This window comes from Amblyomma maculatum, chromosome 1, assembly GCF_055883805.1.
Source record: "Amblyomma maculatum isolate TAMU_Amacu chromosome 1, ASM5588380v1, whole genome shotgun sequence".
Lineage (NCBI taxonomy): Eukaryota > Metazoa > Arthropoda > Arachnida > Ixodida > Ixodidae > Amblyomma > Amblyomma maculatum.
Window position 1 is genome coordinate 322,765,172 of NC_139344.1, and position 21,489 is coordinate 322,786,660.

Genomic DNA, 21,489 nt, shown 5'->3' on the forward strand with positions numbered 1-21,489 from the left:
GACTAGCCTTAAAGCACGTGATATGATTTTTTTCCTTGGTAGTGCAGCTGCTCATGGTCACCATGGTTCCAAGTCACTGTGAAAGTTTGTCTTAACTAAGATACGCATAAAACAATTTAGCTACGCATAAAACAGGCTAAGCTGTAGGCTAAGCTGTAACAACTAATGGTCTCACATTATTAATGTTACCCGAAAATTCATTTCAACAGGGGTGTACTGTATTGCTGCTTATGAAGTGGCAACTACAATACCCTGTAACTCAACTTCTTTTATAGGCATAACAATAATTTTATTAGGGGTGTGTGAATATTCGAAACTAGAGAGTTTTGAGTAGCCCTTGTTATTCGATTTAATTCGCATCACACTTTTGATATTGAAATCATTCGAACCTTTTACAAATTCAGAAATTGCGAAATTCTAGTTTATCAAAACTGGCTCCAAAGCATGGTGTCTCCAATGGCAGTGTCTTGCACTTGCAACGCAAGTTCGAGACTTGCTCCTTCTAAATACAGTCGAACCCGGATATATCGAACTTGAAGGAGATCGCGAAATAGTTCGATATATTGATAATTCGATATACAGAAATCGGCTTGTGACGGCAGTTACGATGCGAAAAAATGATACCGTATTTGTCGCGTAATCAACCCACTCGCATAATGAACCCACCCTCCACTTTTGCATCCGAGAATTTGAAAAAAAAAAAAAAAATGCGTAAAGGCCAGCTCGCTCACATGCAAGCGATCAAGCGATCTCGGCGACGAGCGGCAGCGACAGAGCGAAAAATTTCAAACTTGTTGGAACTGCGTCCCTCTCGCCGCTCGAGCCACCGCGGCAGCTCAAAACAAGGTTTCTGTGTCGCCGCGGCAGAAATCGCAAGCGTTTTTGCTTGCATGTCGATGGCACGCGTCACTCCGTTTCGGTGGTCTCACTGTTAAACTTGGATAATTGAACTCGAAAGAGATCATGAAACAGTCCGATATATCGAAAATTTGATACAATAAATGTGCCAACAGATGAGCTTCATTGTAACCCAGAAGCGTGAATGTGATGTACCCATGATAGACATACTGCCCATCCATATACTAGCAGCACATTGCTTGCCACAGTGCACTAACCTGCGAAACGCATGTGTGCTGAGCAGCAAGTTGCTCCAGGCATTGAAACGAAGAGCATACTCGCTAGGGCCAGATCAGCACACCAGAGCCTGCACTGTTTGCATCTCGCAGCATAAGTGCCATTGGAGTTGGGCTAGCATCGAAGCTGCAGCAGACAATGCTTTAGAAAAAGCTATCAGCAATCATAAGAGGTCCGATTCTGCTGCTGCTAAATCTTGAACGCAATAATAACTAAGCTAAAATATTGCACGGTTGATTTCTGCATCACCTTCAGCAACGAAGCAGACCACGCGAGTGCCACCACAAGACTTCAGTTAGCGAGACTGACTACACTGCACACGATGACTGGTGCACCGAGCGCCAACTTTTCTCTTAAGACAGCAGTGTCGCTTTGAAAACGGCATGTCAAACCAAAGGCCACTTTCAAGTGGACACGTCTTACCACACCTTGTCACGACTTTACAGCGTTAGCGGTTCTAGCACCCATCCAAGCATGCTCGACCAACCCGGCTCCATGCACGCAAAATTATCGAGGAGGCGTTAATATATCTGGGATTAAGTGTATAGTAAATATGCTGAGGATGAGCAAAAATAAAATTGTTTGCAGTACCTGTTTCTTTTCACTGCTGTGCATTGTGGAAAAATATTTGTCTGTAGTTTGAGTTACTTCTACCAATATCTGAAAGTATTCGAAAGCACAGTGCAGTCCGCTTATTACGGTATTAAAAAGAAACTAGAAATTTCAATTGTTATAAACGATCATCATATCTGAACTGGCAAAGAAAAGGAAAAACAAACAAAAAGCACACAGTCACATTTGTCCATGCATGTAGGCTTGCCTACTTACCAGCAATGAGTGAATCGGGTGGAACAATGTAAATCATAGTAAACAGCACTAAACACTTCATTACAAAATAACTTAAGCATGCTTAAAAAATGTCAGAAATTCGCACATGCTTGAGCAGTAGTTTTAGCTTGACAGTCGATGTGAGCATCGCTTCCAGTAGCGCGTACGCTGGCAGCAGTCCTTTTTGCATGCATGGAACCGATCAGCGACTGGATGAACTGCAGGACATTCCCAGCCTTAATTATCATTAAAATCGTAGAATGCAAATGCAAATGTAGAGTGCGAGAGTATTTTTTTGCGAGGCTTCCAACCTTGACCCTGCCAGAAATTTAAATGAATCTGCTGGACTGCTGTTTCCTCTCAAAAGCTATTGCGCTGTCATCGTGATCTGTGCCGTCTTCCACGAACGCACAATCGGCGATGGCGATGACGCTACGGCCACACCCTTTTACCTATCTGCAGGCAGCGATTTTCGATTTTGAGAGTGCTCATTTCCTAACCGCACTCAATGGCCCTCACAGATTTCCGTTTTTGCCACTAGTGTAGAGTTTTCATGTCATTCTGTTCTTAGTATTTTATTTTTTATCAAATATTCAGACAAATTTTCGGGGCACATATCTACCCGTCGGTGATGAAGCTATCATTTTATTCGATATACCGCCGATAATCTATCGGTATATATGGTTTCAATGGGAAAACTCATAAATCCAAGAATTTGACCTGTATAAGCTACATATTGTTATATCTGGTGTCGTTATAAGTGGATTGCTCTGTATTCGATTAGGTTTGTTTGGGCCCAATTTTTATTATTCACATTTACTTGACAACCAAAAATTTGATATCTGCATTTTTTTCTCCTGTATTTTGTTCTTTGATGTCACAAAGGCATGCATTTTGGCGACTTCCTAACAAGGCATTTTGTGAATGCTCATGTCAAAAAGTTACATAATATAGTATGTATGTCTACAAGGAATTGCTCTGTATGAAGCTAACTGGCATATTTGGAGCATCATATTTGTTACTTCATTAATGAAAGCATTTTATAAGACCCTCTTGTCTTAAGGGGCGCATCTACCCGTTTGGTGCTGCCTTCTTTCTATAACTGGACAGTTGTGATGTTAAGTCACGTCTTTGGCTTTGCTCAAACAGTTAGCGGCACTGCATTGTATTGGAGTCATTGCATGATACTGCAGATCAACTAAGTTGGCAGATTTCAGGTGCAGGCGTGATGACCGTTTAACCTAAATTCTGGCCGTTTTTGAATGTTAGGACATTTCTGACCTGTTTGGTGCTGACCTGCCTGTGGAAGGCCAAGGAGTGGGGCAGTTTGCCTGGAGAGATGGGCCACTGCTGCGAGCCCTGCGCGAGGGTCACTGGGTCCTGCTGGATGAAGTGAGTGTACTCTGCATGCAAAACACATAATATGTTTTTCTCTATTTATGTATGGCGTTTCCTTCCAAACTGGAGTCATGGTCTGCACGGATGTAACTAATCTAAATGTAGCGTAACTCTCTATGTAGCAAAGTATTTTGGTTTTCACATCTTTGACTCCATAAAAAATCATGTATTTTTAGCTTCAGTGTAACAGAGTATCTTTTAGTAACAAAATTTCATTACTGGCTCGAAGCAAAACCCAGGAAAACTTGTGCTGTGAGCTCGAACAGTTGAGTAGTGTATGTTCCGAGGCACAGACTGGAACGCGCACGTGAAAGCAGGCACGGTCCAAATGGCTGGTGTAGAGTGTATGGCAAATGAAAATGCAATGATGTTCTGTGCCTACTGGGCAAGTATGACCAAGGTTTGCAAACATGGTTCTGGGCACGTCTACTCGATGGCTCGAGTATCTGCTCAATGCAGATGGAAGGCTAAGTGCAGCTCTCGCAACCTTGCCTAAAATTGGTGCAGAATGCAACATGCTGCTTGTGCTCCAAAGGGACACATTACAATTACATGTTTCTGTTCCCAAAATGCTCGTTATAAGGACAGGAAAAGTCTGCACACCTGTGAGCCCGATTACCTCACTTCCCATTTGTACACATATGCTTGCATTTGCTGAATAAATGTCGCAAGGTGCAGCATGCACCCATTTCATTTGGTTCTAACTGGAGGATTTCACTGTGCTGGAGGACTTTCCCAAGAGGCCGCAGCGGTGGCAGCAGCAACCAAACGCATCGTGGGCTGGCTATGTAATCAAGGAGTGAAATGGCAGTGAAATGAAAACTATATGTTCAAGTCCTCACCACTCACATAACTGACCACTTTCACCTCAAATAGAGGTTTTTCCCCTTCAGTGGTTTGTGAGATGTTTTGAAGGATCCTTTGTATTCCAAGAGCCAAATTTCTATGTTGTGAAATTTTATTCTTACGAAGTTAACTGGAGATTTTATCATCCTTGTTTGGTTTCTCTATGCTTTCATAATTCCATGATTCGAGTTTTCTTTGAACTTGTTTTGAATGGGAAAATGCATGTTCATGCAGATAAATCTTGCTCGCTGAACAGTGCACTGACACTCTAGATACAGAAGCACATACATGTCCCTGAAGTCATTTTTCCTGAACGTAATTTGTTTTCAAGACTGCTATGGATATTTCAGTGTGTTAATACTAGCATGGATCTTTTCTGTGTAAAACCCATGGGCAGTAATAGGGGCGATGGAACCACAAAATTTCGTTTGGTGGACACCCTTGTGCAAAAGTGGAGAGACCACGTGTTTTGACGAAACTGCACACCAGCTTTTTCTGGCGGTGAAGCAGTTATTTCTTATTTATTCATAGGGTATCCTCTTTGATATGCTTGACATCTTGGCCAAGCAGATTTGTTAGGTGCATCTTCTTATATAGAAATGTAATAACTTCAGTGGTTCACACGGACTTTCCACTTTTGCACAGGGGTGTACATGCACTTTGTTTTGCAGTGACATTCCGTCTCAGACATCAACATTTGATGCCACAGGGGTGTTTGAGACACTTATTGAAAACTTGTGTTTTTTCTGAGCTAGTTCTATTTCATTCAGCATGTCATGTATGCCAACTGACCATGGTCCTTGCAGCCAAGCAAACTAAAGTTGCCTTCCAATTGTATCTTTTCTACCACTGTCTGTTGGTTTGTTACAAAGCTTGTCGAAGGCCTGTGGAATAGCAAACCAGCATTTCCTTATAGAAATGATTTGATTTCGAACGCATTGTGGTCCCAATTTCCCTGCAGTAAATTTGTGCATGCTGAACAATGGTATGAAAGCTGTACTTATACTTCCATGCAAAGCTATTTGTGCCATATTGCAAATTGTTGTTCTGTTAACTTCAAGCTATTGCATTGGTTGCAGCTCAACCTGGCGTCCCAGAGTGTCCTTGAAGGGCTCAATGCCTGTCTCGATCACCGGGGAGAAGTGTTTGTGCCTGAGCTGAATCGCAGCTTTACGGTGGGCCGTTCAAGGTTTTTCGGCTGCCAAAATCCACACAGGCAAGGGGGAGCACGGCGTGGCCTGCCCCGCTCATTCCTCAACCGCTTTGTCCAGCTGGGCCTGGAGCCCCTCAGCAGGGATGATCTGCTCACACTAGCGCGGCACCTGCATCCTGCACTGCCCGAAGACACACTCCGCTGCATGGTGCTTTTCAACCAGGAGGTGAGTGCTTTATATGGGGTTTCCTGACAGCCTCCGGGAACTGTTGCATACAGTTGCAGAACGATGACACCGAAATTGATGCAGCATATGTGGTAAACAAAAGGCACCAAACATTCTGAACGAAACCTGTGGATGTATAGGAGGTATTCACGTGATGTCATTCGCAAGGGGCGCTAGCGGCCGGCACAGCACTCGCCTTGTGTGTGGTCGTGTGTGCAGGCAGGCGCTGCAACCAGCCGCAGCATATATAACTCATGATCCGTGGGGTGCTCCTTCCGCGTCTTCTCGAAATGTCTGCATGCGTTAGCAAAAAGTGCTCAAGTGGGTGGATACATCCGTGGACTGCGTGGAACAATAAAAATGGCAGTCCCGATAAAAGGCTCAACATTGTAGAAACATCGGCTCGCACGACTGCGGTGCCTTTGTCGTGGTGTGACGCTTACTATAGGATCACTGCCTTGCGTTGAATTCACTAACATCGGGGCCTGTCTTATGAAGTGCGGTCTTAAGTTTTGCAACAGGTGAAGAAATAAAAATGCACAAATTCATGAAAGTGTTTGTTTTTTGGCAAGCAAGCGAGAGCCATACGTGCGTGAGGGTGTCGATGGCCGGCATGCCGTTTTTAGAGGTGAGGAAATTGCAACATGTCTGTTTGCTAATCTAGCACAAACTGTCGCCCCTGTCGACTTTCAATGATGTGTTACAGCGGTATTATGGGCTATTGCTGGCCATCGTGTTGTTGCAAACCTAAGTTCCAGGTTATGTGCTACGTTGCCTACACTAAATTTGCAAAACTTTCTCACTGGGTGTGCCGTGTGCGCTGCAAGCACGTGACAGTATTTGCTCGACCTTCTGTTACTCTAATAAACAAATGAGACGCCTTACTTTACTGCTGGAACAGTGCTTGTTAAAGCTTTGATCGGCACTTTGCTAACTACCGTCACTAGAAACCCGTTTTGCGGCTATGCTAGTTTTGGAATTGGGGCAATTAATAATGCGCTGCCTCTTCAAGCTGTGTCCTGCATCAGTGGCAGCTAACAGTTAAGGGGGGACACGGGTCTTTGGGACCAAAAAATGACCAAAAAACCGATTTTCTGAAAATGGCATTTTTGGAATCTGTGGCTATTAATCTACAAGTTCACCAATTTTCTTCTTCCAGAAGTCAGTATTTTCAGCATAATAACGAATTGAAATCATCGCGCGGGCTGAATTTGCGCAGCAGCAGACGATAAAACGGCACATTTTTCGTTGCGCGCAACTGCCGTTCCGCCGGACCGATCTCGGCCATGTTAGGCTCGTTTGAAAGAGCGCTTTCTGGGTTTCAATTTCCCGCCGCTAGCGCTTGTCTGCCTTCAATGGCCACTGAGAAAAATAACCACAAAGAAAAACGAAAACGCGGCATCTGATTCGCTGCTGAGCGCACGTGACTGCAACTGAGCCATCCGATTGGCTGATTCTATCGCACGTCGTCTGCTTGCGGCGGGCCAGCAGCCGTTGAAAGCGTCCGAGACGCCATTTTGTTCTGAGTCGAGACCGAGGCGAGACGATGCCCCTCAGTAAATTCCGCTCGCGCCACAAATTCGGCAAAAAGAAGAAGAGTGCGCGCGGCGACAACTTTCGGAACCGTCCTTCGGAAACACTTAGCACCTCACATTTTAAATGGATTATTAGAAGATCATTTACAAAGTCTTCCAGTTAGCATAACAATAGCAACGGATGCTTCTCAATTTAATGAAAAAGCCGGCGTTGGAATATACTGTCCGCTTTTAGACTGGGCTTTTTCAGTCCGTCTTCCGGATTTTACTCCAATTTTCCAGGCGGAGTTGCTGGCGGTGGTGCTTGCTCTGCGCAAACTAGACACAACATACTCAACAGTGGCTGTAATTACAGACTCTTATTCTTTGTGCTTGTCACTTTCTTCGAATATGGATTCGCAAATTTTAAACACCTTTCTTTCATTGCTCCCCTCACATTTGAGGCTCATACATATAGTGTGGGTACCAGGACACAGCAATGTGACAGCCAATGAGATTGCAGACAGACTAGCCAAAGATTCTCTGAACGGCCCTGTATTGCCCATCCTCCCGGCAACAGCGTACATAACAGCAGCAAGATTTCGGCGGCGTGCCTTATTAAGCACGCAGTCTGGATCTATTTTATCCTCGGATGACTACCTGCACCTCAAGTATTCGTGGAATAGGAAATCATGTCAATCGAGGCAGACTGAGGTCTCTCTAACAAGGCTACGCTGTCGTATTCCGCCCCTAAATTTCTATATGCACAGGTCTGGTTTGGCGCTTTCTCCTGTCTGCGCATTCTGCGGGGAACCGGAAACAATAGACCATTTCTTGATATTTTGCCGCCGTTTTACCATGATGAGAAAACGGTACTTAGAGAAGCCGTTACAACAGCTGGGTCTTAATTTGAGCAGCCAAATTTTATTATCGTTCGGTGCCACCATGCTTGGGTACAGCCACAGGTATGTTTTCAACGCCATTCAAAACTTCTTAATAGAAACAAAACGTCTACCTGACTAATATGATTTGAAGTTTTATTCTGTACATATAAATCTTACTATTCTCTTACTGCGTGCGTTAGTATTTACTATTATATATTTTGGTTTATCATATCTACATTTCCTTCTCTATTCCCTAGCATTTATTATTATTTTTTTTTTTCCGATGTAGTTATACATCTCAAAATCTAATATCTCTGTACCCCAATTCTTGGCCGATCCCCCTATGTGGGTATGTGCCATCACATTAGAGGAGAACAACAACAACAACAACAACCGTCCTGCGGCACCCGAAAGCTCCGAGGATGTGCAGGAGCCAGCGGCAAGTCAAGAAGTCCCCGCGGCCGAAATAGGCCTAGCGAGCTCGGCGGCGCCTATGCCCAGCGGACGCGTCCGCCACGACACGACGATGCTGCAGCCTTCGGACTTGATTGAAAAGAAAAGAAAAGCCGAAGGAATGCTGCAGGAGCTGGGTTCAACCGCAGCGACGAAGAGGAAAGCGGATTTCATCGCCACTTCTGACGCCCGTCTTCTTGACGCGACCGGCGGTTGCCGTGCGGACGATACGACGTTCACTGTTGTGAGTTTGGAGTCGCTGAACGAACTGTTGTCTGCTGTGAAATGTAAAGTGTGTGGCGGGGATGTCCATATTTCAAAAGGAAATCGTGAATATGGTCTAGCCGTTAAACTCTCTCTCGCGTGCGTGATTTGCGGGGACATTTCATCGGCATGGAGTTCGCCGCGCGTGCAAGGCAGCCAGAAGATAAATCCGTTTGCCGTGAATATCCTTGCTGCACGCGCGATGCAAAGTACCGGACATAGGCAAACGGCGCTGAATGATGTGTTTGCGGCGATGAACATATCTCATCGTGGCCTGCACACGAAAACGTGGCAGGACTACGTAAAGAGTAAGCTGACGCCCGCAGCAACACGCGCAGCCGAAGGAGTGTTGAAAGACAGCGCCCGTTCTGTTCGGCAACTCTATAACGAGTTGAACCTTGACAACCCCGGGAACATTTCTGTCTCTTTCGATGGTTCATGGATGACCCGGGGTCATTCATCCCACATCGGTGTCGGCGCCGTAGTAGAACTTTTTACTGGACTGGTACTTGACTATGTAGTTTTCAGTAACTTTTGTGCTGGGTGTGAGCGTGGGCCCAAAGAAGGTGACCCGTCCTATGAGGCGTGGAAAGAAAGCCACTTGTGCCAAAAGAACACGGACAAAAAGTCCGGTGAAATGGAAGTTCAGGCCGGACTTGTTTTGTTCGAAAGGTCACTGGAGAAACATGGCCTTAGGTACACGACCATGCTCTCAGACGGCGATAGCCGCACATTTCTTGCATTGCAAGAATCAGCTGTGTACGGCTACATCGAAATCAGCAAAGAAGATTGCACAAACCATGTGCAGAAGCGGATGGGAACGGCCCTATGCAATGCAATTGCCAAGCATAAAGGTGATGCAAAAGAGAGCTTGAGTGGCAAAGGAAAGCTGACAGGCGACCTTGTCACCAAGTTGACATCGTATTACAGCTGGGCCCTGAAGTCCCATGCTGGAGATGTTGGGGCAATGCATAAGGCAGTGATGGCTACCTATCATCACGTAACCTCCAATGATACCGTGTCAAATCACACCCTCTGCCCGACAGGCGCAAACTCGTGGTGCCGCCAGAATGCTGCTGCAGCCAAGGGAGAGCCTGCTCCCAAGCACAGATACAGTTTGCCACCACATGTGTGCAAAGCACTTTTGCCTATTTATGAGCGTTTGGCAGACCCAAAGCTGCTGGAGCGGTGCCAGCAGGGAAAAACCCAGAACAGTAATGAAAGCTTGCACTCCCTAATATGGTCACTCGCACCAAAGGAGCGCCATGCGTCACTGTTCTCCGTTCAAGCAGCTGTTGCAGAGGCTGTTGTCCGCTTCAATGCAGGAAACCTACAAGCATGCTCAAAAATACTGAGTGAGCTAAATATGAACCCTGGCGTCCAGAATATCAGGAGGATGGCTGAGAAGGACAGGCGCCGAACAGCCGAATCAGTACGCAAGCGTGCCTCTGCGGAAAACATGCATCGGGCACTGAAAAAGCGGCATTCTAGTCAGCCCAAGCAGTCAGATTACATGCCTGGTGCATATTAGCTGTCTGCAAGTGTAAATATGCATATATCTTTTCGAAATTTTGAATAAATTGTGCCTAGTTTGTTTTTTCCCATTTTCTCAAAACTCAAATTTTGGACACTTGGCTGGTTTAGTTCGTCGATATCTCTGCATCTAGGACAGATAGAGATGTAATTCCTTTTTCTACATAAAGCTGAAGGTGCAGTGAATGCAATGATCGAAACAGAATTCTTTATTCAAGCTTCAAAAATTTTTTATTTTGCCAAGTTAATTGAAGCATGATAGGCACGTCTTGAAGGACAACTTTCAAAGTGCAGCAAAATTGCTAATAAGGGTAAAATGGAAAAACTGCTTTGATCATTGCACTCTTTGGTCATTGTACTGTACCGCCATGCATTAAAAATGATGTTTTATAGAGGCGTTTTTTTTGCGCGGAAGTACTAATTAAATGAATAATTAATATTATTATCTCGGGAATTAACTGACATAGAGAAAAACAAGTTACATTTTTGAAATCAGCATAAAAATCTGAACAAGAGGGTATGATTTTATCAGGATTGGCTTTAAAATAATGAAAATAGCTCTAAGACCAGTGTCCCCCCTTAACCGATTTGATGAGCTGCAAGTCTTATTGCATGCAATACGCAGCTGGCAACTTTTGCTGTTGAGCTGTTGCACGGGTTGATGCTTAGTTGCAAGACGAACAGGCAGTGTTGTTCTGTCCCGAAGCAGAAAAATACCGCTGCAGACTCCATGTGCACAAAGGGCTCCACAAAGAAAAGTGGATGTGGAAGTATTTAAACTCTTGATAAAATTGTACGGATCACATTTAATGTACGAGAGGCACCTGACACCGAATCTGGTACTATGCGCATGGTGGGCAAGGCGTGACGATGCTCGCGCCGTCTGGTAGTACAGCCTCAGTGAATACCTCCTGTACTTTCTTATGTGTGTGCCAGTGAGTTTTGGGCAGGAAAGCTAATGCCATAGTAGATGCCTCCACAGTTGCCACTGTAATCGGAGTTTCTAATTCTGTGCCGTTATTTAAGGGCCTTACAGGAGTGACATCAGCAATCATTTGATAGTCATGCGAGGCCTTGCTGGCAAAATGCAGCAAGATGGCTCGAAAAATGGAAACAAGAGTTGTAACTTCACCTCCAATGCAAGTGGGACCCCCATCCCTTCCACGCTTTCTCTTGACACATGAGGATACAGTGTCGGTTGTGGAATGCTGCCTGAAACATTGTTTTCAGGAAGACATGCAGCTGCTTTGTCCCCACATACTGATTTTGCCAGACTGCAAGCCCTTTGATCGGCCTTAGCCATCCAGATGCTATTTCAGGATGTGAAATCTTGAAAACTGAAGTGCTGCTAAGGGCCACAGCACACATGCTGCCCTGTAGGCAGTATAGTTGCATGACTTGGCTTTGAGCCTTATGCTTTTGTTGCACATTCTTCCTTGACTACGATAACCTAAGATTCACAGTTTCTTCGTATACTGAAAGAAATTGAGCCTTGAAACAACTGCATCAGCTCATGCAGGCCACATCTTCGCCCCCTCTTCTAACCCCCCACTAGCCATGCTACTTTTGTGCACAGGCGTAGAGGCATACGGGGATCTAAAACGGGAGGATCACTGCTAGCAGCTGCCAGTGCATTATTGTGTGTGAGCTTTTGCTGCGAGCTGGCTGTCACTTTCATGGGGAAATAGCAAGGTAACTTGCGCTCCAAAATGCTCCAATGTTTTGCTGCCAGTTTAGTGAGCTACAAGGTAATAATTTAATTAATAACTTTATGGCTTTGAATGTTTCGAATAGTGACAGTGCAGTGTTTGACTGAATTGAATCGAATATCAAATGCTAGTCCTGAAGTATTCAGAATTCTGCGTATGCGTGCAGCCTACGCCTCTATTAAGAAATAATTTCGCTTGCAGTGCAGATGCTATAGTCGGCAGGAGATCTGGGGATTCCTTACTGAAACATTGTGCAGCGTCATTTATCGGCGCTATGTACAGTGTAGAATTTCTGCATAAAAGTCACGTGCAGCAAGAAGGCATAATTGGGAAACTAGCAATTTTTTATATTGCTGTCACTTTTGACCCTGATAAGCATGCTCCACATGTAATGCTGTTACATAATCTCGCCTGATCATGGTTGATGAGTTTGCTTCCCAGGCAGGAGTCTCTAATTCCCCCTTCCTCATCGTGTTTCTAGCTTGCTGACCAGGTGCAGCACCAGAGGCTCTGGGCTCTTTCTGGAAGCCCCTGGGAGTTCAACCTGCGGGACATTTCTCGCTGGGCCTGCCTCATGGAGAGAGGCCCCCCAGAGCCGGGAGCCCACGTCGGGCTAGTCTATGCTGCACGCATGCGCACCCGCGAAGATCGAAGCAGGGTTGGTGCTAAGAACTTTTGCCATTGAAGTGAACACTGTGCTCTAAAACAATGCATGAATGAAGATAACAGTCCTCTCTCAACCAATTCCATGCTGTGGATGAGATTGTAGAATGCTGGCACTGTTTTCTGGCATTCTGGTTTGTAATGACCATCGTTGTCATCAAGTAGAATTTTAAACATTTTAGATTGCTTTTTTTTTTGCTTTTGTCAGCAATGATTAGCCTGGAAAGGCTTTTGTATTCACTGACTTACATAGAATAGAATAGCTGGCTTTTGCAGCTGTACACTATCAAAACAGTTCGTGCCAGGATAGTTCATTTTTCCACACTACTGCAATTTATGTTCACTGTGTCTCTTTAAGCTTTGGCAGTAATGGGTGTTGACATTTTTCATGGGTTATGTGCTCTTTTCTTGAAAATTTGTTTGGAATGCATGCAAAATGTGACTTGGCAAATTTGCTTCACCAAGTTGAACCCCTTTATAACAGACACGTACTGGAGAGCAGTTGATTTTTTTTCTTTGATGTGGCCTCCCAGTAAGGCATTCACAGTGCAAGGCTGCAAGCGTATAGCGCTAGTCTATTAGCGGTAAAAGCGCTGTTTAATTTTGTGTGCTTGGAGTAGCATTTCTAAGAACTGTTCATGGCTGTCAATGCACTGCAGTTGCGTATATGCTACCAAGCTACCTTATGTCAATTTGTTGCAGAAAACTACAGTTAGCCCTAATAACTGGATGAAACTGAAGAAATATTTTGATAAATGGTGTTTTACGATTAGCAAAGTATCAAATTGAAAAAACTTAACACTTCTTTCACAGAGCAGACTTGCTTTTGCAGCAAACCAGGCACTTAATTATAATGGCAGGAGCCAACAACGACACTGCCGATGACAAAGAGCACACCTGCTTACTAGTGGCATGCAACCACATTGACTAGGCAACTACAACTGCCACTATTTGAGGAGTAGGGGGATGGGGCTTAGGGTTTCATGTGTGAATGGACTATCTTTGTGTCCCACCATTAATTAACCAAGTCAGCTTTTAATGCAACACTGAAGGCATACTCTACAGAGTGGCAGCATTGGTCATGTGATGTCTGCTTGCTGAGGCACAACATGTGGGCTACATGAACTGGTTTGGGGCCCATTTTCCAATTTTGCAGCTTCTTTTCACAAGAGGGGCGAGAGCAGAAAAATGCGCTGTGCGAAGTGCAATACATTTGCTTCTGCCACATGCTTCTGCGGTTTGTCTATACCTCCTCCTTGTTGGGATGCTAAAAGCCCTTTAAATAGCAGCAGTCACATTTGAACAGACCATCGCCGATGTACTGCACTGAGCCATCCATTTAATACCACTTGAGTGATCCATATTTTTCCTGGTCTCCCTAAAGCACGGACACTGATTTGTGGGGAACTCCCATATTTGAAGTAAATATATCCATTACAAGCAGGCTTATATACCAAATTTGGAGATGTCTTTTATTACCAAATGTGCTTCATACCCAGCTTTTGTTACAAAAGAGGTCTGCTTGATGGGAAAGATGTGACCAACCTTGTGGGTGAAAAATCTCTCTTATTCCCTACTGTCTGTTACATCGTGTCTCTTATAATGAGGTTCAACTTATTATAGTATACTTCGTTTACATGTATGACTGCAGTGGAGATGTTTGCAAAGTCCTTTTTGGAGTCTGCATAAAACATGTGCATTGAGGTCAAGCAAATGATTACACTCCGCATTAAAACCCGTCTCATGTAGTCTCACTTAGGAAGCCTAATTCAATTTTTCTTGTTGGCTTGGGGAATCTGGTTAAAAAAAATGAGGCAGGCTACAAGCAAGGAAATAATTAGTTAATACCCACTCCAAGCATAGCTTTTCCTCTTGAAGTCGAGCACGTGGCATGCTTATAAGTCATTGCAGTAGTTGTGTTCCAGGGCTCAGATTGGGAACAGTTGTAGAACTGGCAGTCAGCCTACTACTAGATTTAACGGGGCAATGACAATTGATTCCTAACTGAGACCTCCTCATTGGGCTGAACAGGTGTTGGACATCTACCGAGAGGTGTTTGGTGAGGCACCCCCAGAGCAAGCACCTCAGGTACATGTCACCCCTCACTGGTTGAGCGTAGGCAGTGCTGTATTGCCTCGGAAGGCTGCCTGCCAGGGTCCCACATCAGGTGCTGGGGCCAACCAGGACTTGCGGCTTCTCCATGTTCAAGCGTCTGCAATGGAGGTAAGTCAGCCACAGACGAGTGAGCACCAGTGCACTTTGTCGCCGTCCTTCCTGTGGTGCCCAGGGGCTGGCAAAGTGCCTTGAGAACAGCTTGGCTGCATTGCTGGTCGGTTCGTCTGGAAGTGGGAAGACGACACTGGTGCGCAGCCTGTCCAGGTTGAGCGGTCATCCCCTGGCTATTCTTCCTATTGGCACATCCACTGATGCCTTGGAACTTCTCGGCAGCTTCGAGCAGGTGAGCTGGGTGCACGCTGCAAGCTCTGCCTTGTCTCTGGAGGATTGTCACGTAGCGTTTGGCAGGTACACCTGTAGGCCATCACAGTGTGGTCTCCCTGGGAAAAAAACAAAAGAAAAAAACAAAAAAAACTCACACACGTCACATTTGCATTATGCACCAAAATACTGGAGAACCCAGCATCTACATTTCCGGGTGCGTGTTTTTTAAGCTGTTAAGTTTTCAGTAAACCAGTCCCAATTTAGCTCCAATAGAAACCGATGCAGCACAAACTCGGCGGTTTGGTTTGTTCATAGGAAGGGAAAGGCGCAGTATCTGTCACACTTGCTCTGTGGACACCTGAACCGCGCCGTAAAGGAAGGGTGGGAGGCGGGACTGAAAGTGGATAGAGAGAAAGGGGGAAGTAGTGGAGGGCTACGGAGTAATTTCGACCACCTGGGGATCTTTAACGTGCGCTGACATCGCACAGCACACGGACGCCACTTCGTTTCGCCTCCATCGAAACGCAGCCGCCGAGGCCGGGATTCGATCCCGGGAACTCCGGCACAGTAGTCGGGCGTCTTACCACTGCACCACCCCGGCGGGGCACAAACTCGGCGGTTCTGCTGCAATTCTGGCAGTGTTCCCACATGGTGTGTGGTGAGTGACACCTCATGACAGTGCTTTACCCCATATCTGGAATTTTAACAGCTTAGTGTGCACATCATGGTGTAATTCCAACTGAAAAAAAAACTGCAAGGGACACATGGGTGCACCCAGTCACAGATGTTATCATTTACGCACGGCCACACAAAGCGAGGCTTTTGTGCCGTGTAGGTTCCAGGGTGAGCCAACTTGTGCAGGCCATGAAAGGTGTGCTTGTGAAAAGAAGTAGGCAGAAGTGCTCTTGGAAGTGCCATGGAAGAGACATTGAAGGAAGTGCCTTGCTGTTGAATGCCTGCGAGCTAAGTGGGGTGGGAGGTGCTCGCAGCTGCATCCTCTCGGAGTCAGTTCGCTGAGAATTGGAATGGCTATGAAGAGGGACAGGTAAAGTATAGCGATGGCACCTACACAACTGAGAGCAGCAGTATTGGCATATTCCGACATGCATGCCCAATTCTCGCGGCCTGTCGAGGCTGACGAGATGATCCATTGCAGGGTTAAAGGACTTGTAATCTGTAAAGATAGTGAAAGCATGACCTTCTAGCTCATTCAGCATCATTAATGTACCCATAAGTATTCTGCTTTGCGTTAAAATAAAATAAGCAGCGGTTTAGCTTTTTTAAGCAGAGATATACATGCAGGAGCATAATTTGCCACTCATTTAGCTAAGTTACTTTGCTTGTGCTTTTTTAACAGCACTGTCATCTCATAGCCACCAGTAGTAGCAGTTCAACAATGACAAAGTGACCGGCCATTTAGCTAAGTTTTGCATCGTTTAATTTTGTTTTGCGAAGTCTTGCTCTGTTTTGCAAACATTTAATGTTTGTTTTAGTGTTATTTTTAGGATAAAGGAACTCCAAAAAAGGACTTTAAAAAAAGGACTTAAGCAAAAAGAGTTTAGGATAAAGGAAGGCCTAATTAAGGTCCTTAGTGCAACTTTGTCAGAGGAGACGGTGATGAAATTGATGACATCTGAAGGGTAGTGTGAAAGACTGGTAGCTTAATGAGGAAACTAATTTTTTTGTTGTGAATGATTTGTCTATGCTCATTGTCATCAGCAGCTGCATTTTTGAGCCTCTTCACTCTTCAGGGAAATTGAACTGAAATAATCAACAGGGGTGGAAGCACTGCTCCAATTGCTCCATTCTGCTCCAAACTGCTTTCCCTGCTCTATCTTGCTCCAAAATGGAATATTGCTTCGAAACTGCTCCAAGCTGGCTGCCTTGATGTTCTGCCATCAAATTTAGCAAAACACGGGAACAATGTCACAGCACCAGGGGCAAAGATATAAGGCATCTTGCACTGGGCTTAATACAGATGAAATTTTTGTAAGGGAAGAAAGCATGGACCATAAATATTTGTTCACATGTAAATTTAGTGTGGGCCACAGGTGATTGGAGATAGTTAATTGCGAAAAAAAAAATGCACTATGCATGTGACGTAGCACCTCCTTCCAGCCTTTTAAATCGTCAGTGGAGAGAGTAGCGAGAGCAGCAAGCGCAACAGGTAGCGTAAACTACCTTCAGCCTATGAAAGCAAGGCAGTACTTCACTACGAAAACAAGCCAGTACTTCAACATCGAGCCACTTTGTACATGACAAGCACGTCAGGCCTACATCAGAAAAAATCATACTTGAAGCGTTATGGGTTGCTACGCCAAAGCTGTCAGTCAGTAGGAAGCTTCTCAAGAGTGTTGGAAAGGCATATGGCCAACTGCCAAGATATTGAAAATGAGCCCCAGCATTGCTCAAGCAAAGAATGATGAACTATTGTCAAGAGGCAGTGAAGTAAAGCTGAAGGATGGCATACCCTTCAATGCCATCTGTCTATATCCCAAAGCTGCTCCAAAATGCTCAAGCCTGCTTCCACCTTTATTTCCAGGAAAACCTGGAAAAGTCAGGGATTTTGAAAATAGTGGTTTGCTGGACATTTTGACTGCGAGAGACATGGCTAGCAACTCTCAGCCAAACACACTGCGACAGGTGTAAGTTGGGCTCATGCACTTGGAAAAGAAAGCGAGAGGCTGTCAGGCACCATCAGTGTGCTGCTGAAGGATAGCTCTGCTGGAAGTACTGGAAGTGTCTTGTCATGAGGCTGAAGAATTCATCCTACCAGCTTAGGATGTGTAAGCCTTCAAAGGGTTTTAGCAAAGGGTCACAAATACAGGTAAAATGGTGGTATAGTAGTTTACAAGGCGTAGGAACTGTCATCATTTGGTAAGAGATACATGGGTGCTGGGAAATACACAGTCTCTTGCACCTTGGACATGAGTATGTCACTTGCGTCAACATGATGTCCAAGAAAATCAAAAGACGACACACCGAACATAATCTTTGTGCTGTTGATGCCGATACCTTATATATAAAGTCGATGAAACAGAATACAGAGATGCTGCTACTGCTTGCTGACAGAGGTGTTGACCACAAGAAAATTTTCAAGGTAAGCAAAGGTAATAGGCAGACCATGAAGAAAGGTGTCAATAAAGCGTTTAAAAAGCAAACGGCATGAAAAGGGATTTAAAGGGGCCAAAAGGTATTGTGATGGCAGTTTCTGGAGTATTGTCTTCTGCTATGGAAACCTGGTGTTCCCTTCTTTGTGCTGGAGTTCCAAGGAATCCAGCCACTAATTTTTATAAACAGGCTTTTGTAGGCATAGATATGGCTTTTGCAGCACTATAAATCCAGTGCTGGAGGACACCAGAAAAAATGTCAGTGATGTTAACTAGTAAGCTGGGCAACTAATTTCTGATAGTGAACTTTTTGACAGTTGCAGTTAGGTGTCTAGTTGCATTGAGAGACTTGAAGCTGGCTGTCAGCGATAAGCATATCAATTTTTAAAATTTCAGAAGTGCAATTCCTCTTGGTTCTGGTGGCGTAATAAAATTTGGCTATCTCGCTCCCAAAGATGCATTCTTTTGAAAAACCCGCACTTTGTAATGAGCCCAAGGATATCCGTCAATGGTGCCTAGTGACTTTTGTCTTGCTTGCGCTGTGGTATTCATTGCTGCTTGCTACTTCGATTCACTTAAGGCTAAGACAGAGAATAGTGTATGACTATGTGCCATATATGCCATATACAAGATGAGGTCGTGGGACAAGTTTATTGAGGCATGACATAGAGTGCAGTCTTTTTTAAGGCACAAATCTTTGGACATGAGATCACCAAATTTTGTTATGTCACAGCATCAAGGGAAATTGCATTTTTAAAATTCTAGAAACTGATATGATCAAGGCCAGCTGCAAGTCTCTAACTGCAACCAGGCACCTAACTGTAATAGTCAAAAAGTAAATTATTGAGGATGTGCAAATATTGAAAATTTCCAGTACTAATATGCAAAAAAATGCCTTTGAATATTGAATTGAATATCTGGTCAGGAAAAAAAAATTGAATATTGAAAAATACCAAACATTATTTGTCTTGTTTATTTCAGAATAAATATAGTATTTGCTGACAAAATACTTAGAATTGCATAAACGTGTATACCCCTTAAAGGTCAACTCCGGTGGTTTTTCCATCATTCTGTGTTTTTGGTTGAATTGCATTCCTCGGCACATCCTGACTTGAACACAAAAAACCATTTTTCGAAATTCAAATTAGAAGTATTTTTAAAAAGAAAAAACAGCAAATCGAAACCGAAACTGCTTTCACGGCCAGAAATGACGTCCTAGGTGACGAAATGGTGACGTCACACTCAGTATTAGAGAAACACTCGTACGTGCGTTGGATGGTGAAAATAAAGTATGGAAATCATGAAGCATTGCATAAAATGTCTGAGGTAGTTCAATATAAGCCTCACAATTTTATAATCATGCGGGAAGTGGACAGTAACGCCGGTATACTGTTTGTGACGTCAGAAACTCAGTGTTGCCGGCAGAAATAGTCTCAACTTAAACCATGAAAACAGCATATTTTAAAGTCGTGTTGCGCGCGAACGGATTATCGTACAGCGCCCAAATTTTGTAGAAGGCGTGAGGACGGAGAGGAGAATCTACAGTAAAATTTTTATTACAATATTCGAATGTCAAAAAACCCCCGGAGTTGCCCTTTAAGGGTTTCATATTTTAAAAAACGTTTTCAGGCCAAAAGTGCCTGTTTTTTTATTATTGATTTCGAATGATATTGTAGTAAAAATCAACTACTCGATGTCAGCAGAACAACTGCACCACATACTAAGTCAGATTAGCACAATTAAGTTTACATGACTGGCAATGCTCGCGTCAAAGCTGTCCTCTTCGTTGTCAGACGAACTGCTCACTTCAGCGTAATCGCTGTCTTCATCGCTTCCCAACAAATTTATCAGTTTTCTGAATGTTTTTTTCATACTCTTCTGAAGCGATGTTTAGTATTCAAGGAGTTTTTCATTTCTCGTTCGCATTCAATTTGTGTTCAAAGTTTTACACACACCCCAAAATATTACCGAAAGCAAATTTACATTGGATTTAAGTGAGTACCTAGTAGCTTGTTAAGAATAAAGTGGAAGTTTGAGCTAGTTGGTAGTTCATGTCTGGTAGCTCATTCTCTCCATCCCTGTTTTTTCTCATGCAAACCGTTTTTTTTTTTAAATTGTGGTTAAAAACTGTGTGCTCAAAATTTTATGCAGAAAGCTAATAGCAATCATGCATTGTTCAGCTGCATATGCGCATAGCATAAAGGCAATCAAATATTTAGTATAGGAACAGCAAAACATGCTGCATACTACGATGGGTTATATACTATCCTTAGTCATGGGCAGTATCGAAGATACATGTATCTTCGATACTATCTGCATATTGTGTATCGGTATCAGGTATTGAGGGCTGAAAATGAAAGTATCGGAGTATAGGTATTGAAAATACATTTTTGGTGTATCGTGTATTTTAATGATACTCGATACTTCTCAAAATATTGAAGCCACTGAGTGTCAGACATTTGGTTGGCAGCGCTCACTCAGGCACTAGTACAAGCCGGGAGACATCTTTGCTTGCAGTGCATCCTGATTTCCCTCTTGCTCGAAGTTTCCTTCAGACGCCCCGTATCCTTAGCCTTCATGTATGCATATTTCCCTTCTTTAAAACTGAAGGGTCCAATTGCAAGTAGGTGCGCATGAGGTTGTTTACTTTAGAGCACCGAGTGCGTACCACGAAGCCGCTAAGCAGTTAACAGACATGCAGAAACAAAGAACAAAATCGACAAAGAAACACCAAAGAAGACAAACAGGGAGTAGGGACCACGCGCACTTCATCCCTAGCTGCTCTCCCACCCTTTGCAATTCGCCTCCTTATCCGTCTCTGAGGCATGCGATTCTTGTCAAGCAGCATGCTCAGTGTGCTGGCGAACTCAGCAACTTATGCACGACCCTAGCTGTCCAGACCCTTGAGCTTCGCGTGTCGACTTTGCTTGGCGGCAAGAACATCAGCATGTAAGGCCTCAGTCGGGCATGATGCAGTCGCCATTCTTGTAGTTTACAGCGTTTTATTGGAAACAAACACCTTTCTTTGTAACTGCGCCAGGAAGAGGCTTCCACTAGGCTTTTCTTTTCTGTAAAAACTATTACGTCTAAAATATTAAGAAATACATGACGTAAAAGCTATGTAACTGCACTTTTCTAGCACATAAATTTGAATAACAAATCCATGGTCAAAGAAATGTTTTGCCAAAATCTTTTCAGCGAAACGTGGATAAAACTTCTGAAGACACCCTTGTTTCTAAATAAACTATTAAAGTGTTTTGGAATATGCGAATTGATTGGTGTCGTATTAGCCACTTTCTCTTAAAAGGAACAATTCTTTCTTTTATCTAAACCAG

The 21,489-nt window shown here is 44.1% G+C and overlaps 1 protein-coding gene across 3 annotated transcripts in view; it reads left to right on the forward strand.

The window, feature by feature from the left end:
• The window catches only part of LOC146207283 (midasin), a 261,721-nt gene that overhangs the window by 110,077 nt on the left and 130,155 nt on the right, over positions 1 to 21,489 (forward strand). For all 3 annotated transcript variants that reach the window (XM_084581249.1, XM_084581150.1, XM_084581196.1), the window contains exons 25-29: positions 3,232 to 3,354; positions 5,286 to 5,585; positions 12,424 to 12,600; positions 14,637 to 14,828; positions 14,893 to 15,063. In XM_084581249.1, coding sequence (XP_084437375.1) covers positions 3,232 to 3,354; positions 5,286 to 5,585; positions 12,424 to 12,600; positions 14,637 to 14,828; positions 14,893 to 15,063 — 963 coding nt within the window. The remainder of the gene's footprint in view (positions 1 to 3,231; positions 3,355 to 5,285; positions 5,586 to 12,423; positions 12,601 to 14,636; positions 14,829 to 14,892; positions 15,064 to 21,489) is intronic.